This window comes from Microcaecilia unicolor, chromosome 9 (genome assembly GCF_901765095.1).
Source record: "Microcaecilia unicolor chromosome 9, aMicUni1.1, whole genome shotgun sequence".
In the NCBI taxonomy this organism is placed as follows: domain Eukaryota; kingdom Metazoa; phylum Chordata; class Amphibia; order Gymnophiona; family Siphonopidae; genus Microcaecilia; species Microcaecilia unicolor.
The window spans coordinates 1447895-1456297 of record NC_044039.1 but is presented as its reverse complement, the minus strand read 5'-3'; the positions used below and the strand labels follow the sequence as shown (position 1 = coordinate 1456297).

Here is an 8403-nt window from a genome sequence, read left to right as displayed (position 1 = left end):
AGGTAGTAACTTTTTATTTAATTACTGCAAAAGCTTTTTTTCTCATTTTATGGAACTATAGAACTTGTCTATCTGTAAAACATCAGATGTTAATTTTGATGACAGACACTGTTGACCTTTCTTTGAAAGTCAAGTTACTCTCCCCATGTTTTGGTAATAATTTCCTCAGGATCTTTAGGTCCATGACATTACCCCTGACCAGTGGTGGCCCTACCATTAGGCCAACTCAGGCGGCACTTTTCCTGGAGCGGCATCTTGCCACTGCTGCCAGCTGGCCGGCCAAACGGCTTGCATCTCTCCTCCTTCCCAGGCCGGCATTGCTCCTTTTCATCCCCCACACCGGCCGTGGCCTGGCTTCTCCCCCCCCCCCCCCCTTCCTTTCTCAACCTCTTTCCCCGGGTCTACCTTTTTTTTTGTTGTTGTTCAAAAGTCAGCAGCAGCAGCAATTCCACTGGAACTGGCTTCTTCTCTGTACTGTGGCCCACCTCTGAGGAAACAGGAAGTTACATCAGAGAGGTGGGCCGCAGTAGAGAGAAGGGCAATATATGGGAATCGCTGCCAACAATGATGTTTGAAAAACAAAAACGGAAGGTTGAGGAAGGAAGGGGAGAGATACCAGACTGGGGTTGGGGGGGGGGGGGGGGGGGAGAGTGTGAAGGGAGAGATGTTGGACTCGGAAGGGGGGGTGCCATTTCATCCCTCACCTCAGACAGCAGATTGCCTCTGCCCTTTCTCCTGGAAGCTGATTTCATAAAGTCAGTATGTATAAACCCTATAGCAGGTGTTAGGCTATGAGACAGACACACGTGTTCCTTCCGGGCCAGGAAAAACTTGTCTATAGAGCCTCAGAATGTCCCTCCTGTGCTGAAGGAGCCCCTGGCCGTCAGCCTTCAGATGCTGAGGCAGCGGTCCCTGGTCATGGTGGCTCCAGCAATGACCTTTCAGCAAGGACAGTGCTGCTTCTGGAAGGTCTCCTCTGCAATCACAGGGCGGGAGTTCAGCTGCAGGCTCCCGGACGGACTTTCCCGATGCAGGTGCAAACTGTTCCGCACGATCAGTTCCTTGGCCATTAGCAAAAACAGCTCCTCGACATTCTGCGCATCCTTGGCAGAGGTCTCCAGGACTGCCAAGAGCCCATGCTTCTCTGCCAGAGTGCATGCGTCTTCAAACAGGACCTGACGGTTCTCCAATAAATCTGCCTTATTCCCTTTAAAGGTGGGGGGAGGAAAAGAAATGACTTTGTGCTTATTTATTTCTCATTTAAAGGAGAAAATGAATAATATTACTTCTAAAGGAGTTGTGATTGAAAGAGGAAAAAAGTGAAATTTTATGCAGCTGATTACAGGTGTCTACGAGAAAGAAAACCGTTATAACCACAGAGTGGGGAACATGGCTCTAGAAATGTGCAAATTGTCTCCTTCATGGCCCTCAGGCTGGCCTTATGATGCACAGAATGCTGGGTATCCACTGATTCAGGGAGGGAGGGGAGCTAGACACTGCACAGAACAGTGGGTGTCTATTGATTTTTGAGGGAGGAGGAATCCACACGTGTCCTCTGGTCCCAGACACTACAGGAACTGGTGGGTTCCCACTGATTCCGGGAGGAGGAGAACTAAAGCCTTTATATTACACTACATTACAATATAATTTATATCCCGCTGTTGGACGTGGATTGCAGTGAGAAAAGAGACTGGACATTTTCCGTGAAGTTACAATGAATTTGGCCCAGCTATATAAAACAACAAAATAGTAAGAACCTTGACACAGCATAAGGCAACCTCTTTGGGAATATCATTCCTTCAAATTCAGAATGAATGCATAAAAACTAGGTCTCCCACAGAAGGACCAAATGTGAAGAACTGGCCAGTACATTAAAACTGATTTTTTTTTTGTTACATTTGTACCCCGCGCTTTCCCACTCATGGCAGGCTCAATGCGGCTTACATGGGGCAATGGAGGGTTAAGTGACTTGCTCAGAGTCACAAGGAGCTGCCTGTGCCTGAAGTGGGAAACAAACTCAGTTCCTCAGGACCAAAGTCAACCACCCTAACTACTAGGCCACTTAGATTGGCAGAATTCTGCTTTGTCTTTAAAACTAGTTCAATAAATTGAATTTACTTACCAATTAACATCAGCACCACATTGGCTGCCCCATATTTTTCAACTTCATGGATCCAGTGTGGAACAGATTCAAACGTCTGACGCCTGCTGATATCGTAAGCTATGATCGCACCATGGGCGCTGCGATAGTAGCTTTGTCCTATGGTCCGGAAACGTTCCTGGCCAGCTGTGTCCCACACCTGGATCTGCAGAGGAGAAAACATAATGCCATAACACCTCCAACCTAACTGGAGTGGAGGAGTGGTCTAAGGGTTAGTCCAGTGGCCTGAGAACCTGGGGAAATGGGCTTGAATCTCACACCAGCTCCTTGTGACTCTGGGCAAGTCATTTTCCCCAGGTTTAAAATAAGTACCTGTATATAATATGGAAACCACTCTGATTGTAACACAGAAAGGCAGTATATTAAATCCCATCCCCTTTCCCTAACTACTAATGGGTCTAACTAATGCAGCAATAAGACAGAACCAAGACACACTAGGTACACCTGAGCGCGAAGCCTCCAGCAATAAATTTGCCAGACCCTGTTTGCAACTTGTATGTGCTTCTGCCACGGGCAAGAGCTGTAACATCTTCCATCCTCTTACATATCCTGCTTGGCCTAGTGCACATCAATCTGCTCCCACACCTACCATTCATCTTCACTCCCCCCCCCCCCCCCCCCCCCCCCCCGGCACATTTCTCTCTCCTCGGTGTACATGTTGTCTCTGTCCAAAGATGTCTCCTCCCTCCATCACCCAGTCAAACACACTGCCAATCCTACAAACACAACACCTCCCCCTCCTTAAGCACACTACCCAACCTGCAAAAATAACTCCTTCCACAACAGATAATACCGCCCTTTATCAAGCACACTGACCATCCTGTTAGCATAACTCCTGCTCCAGGAGACTCCTTCTCATCATGCAGGCTGCTATCTGACCATGACTTCGAGTACTAGCACTGCTGATCATTTCTATAGCATTACTGGACATACTTCTGTAGCAGATAGCACCCCCCCCCCCCTCACCCCCATCACACATGTCATCTTCCCTACAGTTTTCCTCTTATGTTCATTCCCACCACCTGAATCTGGGAATTGTCCTTATTTAATTTCACCTTACTATTATTATTACTATTTTGTTAATTTTTATCTTTCATTTTAACTATGTTCTACGTTACTTTGCAACACATACAGTATACATATCACATAGTAACATAGTAGGTGACAGCAGATAAAGAACTGCATGGTCCATCCAGTTGGCCCAACATATGCTTACGTAGTCCTGAGCTGTCCTTGCCATTTTCAGGGCACAGACCATAGAAGTCTGTCCGACACTGGCTTAATTTTCAACTACAGGAGTTGCCGAAGCCCACTCCAGCCCAACCAGATCAATCTATCCATATTTGGGGCACAGACCACAGAAGTCTGCCTGGCATTAGCCTTATTTTCCAACTACTGGATTCACTTTGATTTCATTCTCTTCTTTCCATTTAGGAATCCTTTGGGCTTATCCCACAAATTCTTGAATTCTGTTACTATTTCCATCTCCACTACGTCCTGCAGGAGGGCATTCCAAGCATCCACCACCCTCCCTGTGAAAAAATACTTCCTAACATTACTCCTTCATCAACTCACTCTGCAACCTCAATTCATGTCTTCTAGTTCTACCACAACTCCAGGCTCCGCCCTTTCTGCCTCGCCTCACCCCATGCGTGGAACGGACTCCCTGAGCCCATACGCCAGGTCCCCTCCCTGCCCATCTTCAAATCATTGCTCAAAGCCCACCTCTTCAATGTCGCCTTCGGCACCTAACCACTACACCTCTACTCAGGAAATCTAGACTGCCCCAACTTGACATTTCGTTCTTTAGATTGTAAGCTCCTCTGAGCAGGGACCGTCCTTCTTTGTTAACTTGTACAGCACTGCGTAACCCTAGTAGCGCTCTAGAAATGTTAAGTAGTAGCAGTAGTACTCTTCTCTGGAAAAGGTTTCTTTATATATTAATACCTTTCAAATATTTAAACGTCTGTATCATATCACCCCTATCCTTCCTTTCCTCTAGGGTATACATATTCAGGTTCTCAAGTCTCTTCCCTTAGGCCTTTCAGTACAAACCCCATATCATTTTTGTCGTTTTTCTCTGAACCACTTCAACTCTTTGTGTATTCTTAGCAAGATATGGTCTCCAAAACTCGTGTCAAGAAAGGTATCCATACTGCCTGCCCCTTACACATCTTCTTTCTCCCATGAATTGACAATCTGCCCACAATCCTGACTTCCAGTTTTAGATTATAATTGATAAACACTTGCCAGTGCAAAAAAAAAAAAATAAGGGACCCGTCTAATAAACCATATTAGGTCCTTAACGCACGTTTAGCGCTTGAAAATGGGTACCACAGACCACATGACACCATTTTGCAATGTTGTCCTCTTTTCCATACACTAAAAATAGGAGACAGAAAGTGCTCCCGCATTAACTTTTCCCAGGTACTGCAAACACTAGGGCACAACCTGAAAAACAAATATAGAAAATGTGCAAAAAAGTGCCACGGAAAATCTGGGCTTAGAGTGTGGGAAGGTCCTGCGTTAGCCCAGATTTCAGTGCATTTTCGTAGAAGGGGCCCCTAAGTGTTTGCTGGATAAACCCAGAAAGAATCCCCATGTTTTTCTTTTTTGAAAATGACCTTCTTTCCTATTCAGATTTTGGACGTTTTTTTTTTTTTTTGCAAAACGACCAAAGTCGGACTTAGACGTCATATTGAAAATGCCTCTCTTAGGGTCAGAAAAGGGGTGTGAAGATGATCTGATCCACAGTAAGAGTGAAAAAGCACACCCTACCTGCTCCCCCCCCCCATAAGGGTTCTCATGATTTGAGGGCCAGCTACCCGCCCCTTGCTTCCTACCTTCACCTTCTTGCCTTCAATGTCCAAAGAACGCACAGTGAAATCCACCCCAATGGTGTTCTGTTGCTTCTCAGGGAAGAGGTGAGATTTGAAACGATGAACCACACATGTTTTCCCCACATTTGAATCTCCTATCAGGATAATCTTAAAAAGGAAATCAAAGGGATCTTCTGAACCAGAATTCAAAAAGTACATCTTTGGGCTTCCTGAAAAAAAAAATGCAGAAACATATAGGAACAACTAGATTTGTAGCCTATCTGTCCCACATCACACAGCTGTGCAAATCCCACCATTGTACCCTTCAGTTATTCCCCAGAGCAATGAAGCATGCAAACTCCAGGCAAAATTTGCTCAAAAGTTAACCTCGGAGTAATCTACACCAAAACTCTCTCTGAAATTCACAGCCAACGCTCAGTTCAAGACATACTGGATTTCAGTTTAGACAGTTCCCCTCGTATTAGAGAAACAACACAACAATGGCTTCTCTACCTCTCTCCTGACTGAGGGCTCGATGCATCAAAGAAACGTAGTTCAGACAAGGAACTCTCTTTTCACATCTCCTGAACTGATCCCTTTAGGTGTTTCAGTTTTTAATCTGTTGCCTCAACATTAGTCATAATCAACCTCCGTCTCATAAGCACACAAGATCCTCACTTTCATAGTTATAACTTCTCTCTTTCCAGCCCTGCCCTCGCTCTCTTTCAGTTCAGCTGTCCCTCATCTTTCCTCATTTCCTGTAGAGTATGTGTTTCTTCACCTATTGCTTACCTGTCTGTGCCTACCTTTCAGCTGACGGAACAGGTAAGACTCCTGCTGCCTCCAACTGGGAAATGTAGTTCATTCCTGGCTAAACTGAATGTGATTGCCCCAGGCAAGAGGGAGGGAAAGTCAAAGCTTTCACTGTGAACCAAGTAGTGAGGTTACTGCTGTAACTGTCTATTGCTTAGGTTTGACTTACTCTTGCTGTACACCGCCTTGAGTGAAATCCTTCAAAAAGAAAGTAAATATATCCTAATAAATGTTAATAAATAGAAATTCCAAAAACAAAAAAAAAAGAATAAGATGATCAGTGGCGTTCCTAGGGGCGCTGACACCCAGGGCGGATCGTCGATGCGCCCCGCTCCCCCCCCAGTGAAAGGACACCCCCCCACCCCGGCGAAAAAAACCCCTCCCCCCTGGTGCACGCCACTGGGGGGGTGCCGCGCCGGTCAGCGTCGTTCTTTCCATGCTCCCTCTTTTCCCCCGGAACAGGAAGTAACCTGTTCCAGGGCAGAGGGAGCTTGGAAATGAACGATGCTGACCGGCACGCAGCACCCCCCCAGCGGCGTGCACCCGGGGCGGACCGCCCCCACCGCCCCCCCCTCGGAACGCCACTGAAGATGATACCTTTTTAATTGGACTACATTAATACATTTTTTTGACTAGCTTTTCAAGGATAGAAGTTTCTTCCTCAGGTCAGGACAGTATAAACAAAAGATAACAATATCAGAATATCTAAGCGAAACATATGATAGGGAAAATGATAGGAGTGGGGACGAGAAACAGGGAGAGATGGATGGGTGATCAGAAAGTGACAGCGAAGTATAATTTAATGGTTTATAAGGTGACAGGAAATCTAGATATTTGTTAAGTCCTTTCTTGTTGCTGTCAAAATATTCTGGGGCCCTTTTACAAAGGTTTTCTAAAAGGTGGCCTGCGCTATGAGTAGCACGTGGGTTTCCCATGCAATGAGGCCACTTTTAACGCAGCTATAAAATGGCTGATTTTTAATTTCCTCAATTAATGGCCATTTGCTAATTTTCCAATTAACACATGAGCAATTACCGACACTTACTTAGTAGGCAGAAAAGGCTCATGCGCCAATCATGCACTAATCGGTACGTGTACAGCAATTTAGCTGCACTAGCCAATTAGAATCGGAAATGCCTACTCTCCCCCCACCCAAACACTGGAAATGCCTACTCTCTACCCCCCCCCCAAACACTGGAAACGCCTACTCTCCACCCCCACCCCCCCAAAAAAAAAAATTACAACCCCAGTGCTAAAAAATAAAAAGTATTTTTTAGCATGTGGGAAGTGTGTGCAGATGCCAACTGTACCATGGGACGCTTGAGCTTCTCCCACGATAGTGCATTTTCCCACACAGTAACCACGTGTTAGTAGCAGGACCCCTATATCATTTTAAGTTAAAAAGTCTTACGTTATTGGACTGTTGAAAAACTTTCCTCGTAATATTCTGACCATAAGGCCATTGATGCAGTGCTCTGGTCCCGAAAAATGCTCACCCACAGAGGATTGACCTTGCTTTGTGATGTCTGATGTAGCGCCTGTCAAAAAATATATTATCTTCTTATTTTTTGTTTGTTTGTTTCTGTTTATTAGAAGACAGATCCCTCCATGCTCCTTCCATCCTCCTTGCAAAACACAAACAACTTTCTTCAACCAGCTGTAGGAAGAACAGAGAATTCTTTCAGCTGATGTTCACAAAGGTCCTGTTGTAGCGGATTCTTTATTCTGGGTGGCCTGAGGAAGAAATTCCCTGGAATTTGTGAGAGAAACTCTAAAAGCACCCAACCCCTCTGAAGCTCAGAGGATTGGTACATCATTAAAATCTCTTAGCTTTCAGATAAAATACTTGGAGTACTGTGTTTGGTTTTGAAGACCATATCTCACCAAGGACATAAAAGACCTGAAGCAGTTTAGAGGAAGGTGACAAAAATGGTATGGGGTTTGAGAAGAGACTGGAAGACCTAAATATGTATACTCTAGTAAAATGGAAGATGAAGAAGCAGACACGGTGCAAGATAAACTTACAAGTCTTTCTTGTAGAGAGCAGGTAAAAGGATGCCTGACACAGGCCGTGTTTCGCCCAGCAGGGTTGCTTCAGGGCCGATATAATACCTCAAGGACTTATCCTCTCACTTTCCCCAAGGTAGGAGAACTAGGGTGTGGTGTAACCACCTTCCAGGTAATAGACAGCATCAAACAAACTGAGAGGTCCTTTTACTAAGCTGCACTGAAAAATGGACTGCGGTAGTGTAGGCGCGGGTTTTGGGCGCGCATAGAATCATTTGTCAGTGCACCTGTAAAAAAAAGGCCCTTTTTTATTTTTGCTGAAAATGGACATGCGGCAAAATGAATATTGCCGCGCATCCATTTTGGGTCTGACTTACTGCCAGCCATTGACCTAGTGGTAAAGTCTCAAGCGGTAACCAGGCAGTAATGAGCTACGTGCGCCAAATGCCACTTGGTGAACGTCCAATATGCGCGGCTGAAAATATTTTGGCCGCACGTATTGGACACGCGGCAAAACCACAAAAGCCACATGGTAGCCATGCGGTAACTCCATTTTGGCATATATTGGGCACGCATAGACGCTTACGTGGCTTAGTAAAAGGG

The 8403-nt window shown here is 45.4% G+C and overlaps 1 protein-coding gene across 3 annotated transcripts; it reads right to left on the bottom strand.

The window, feature by feature from the left end:
• Positions 1-646: 646 nt before the first annotated feature.
• RAB19 (RAB19, member RAS oncogene family) lies at positions 647-7739 on the bottom strand. 3 transcript variants are annotated; one of them, XM_030215237.1, is made up of 4 exons: positions 7205-7739; positions 5005-5210; positions 2123-2306; positions 647-1207 (listed from the first exon to the last, which is right to left on the bottom strand). In XM_030215237.1, exons 2-4 carry the CDS (start codon positions 5197-5199, stop codon positions 942-944), a joined length of 645 nt encoding a protein of 214 aa, XP_030071097.1. In that variant the 5' UTR covers positions 5200-5210; positions 7205-7739; the 3' UTR covers positions 647-941. The 3 variants fall into 3 exon arrangements, with proteins under 3 accessions (XP_030071097.1, XP_030071095.1, XP_030071096.1); XM_030215235.1 differs by lacking the exon at positions 7205-7739 and adding an exon at positions 5494-5896; XM_030215236.1 differs by lacking the exon at positions 7205-7739 and adding an exon at positions 5659-5896.
• Between the last annotated feature and the right edge of the window lie 664 nt (positions 7740-8403).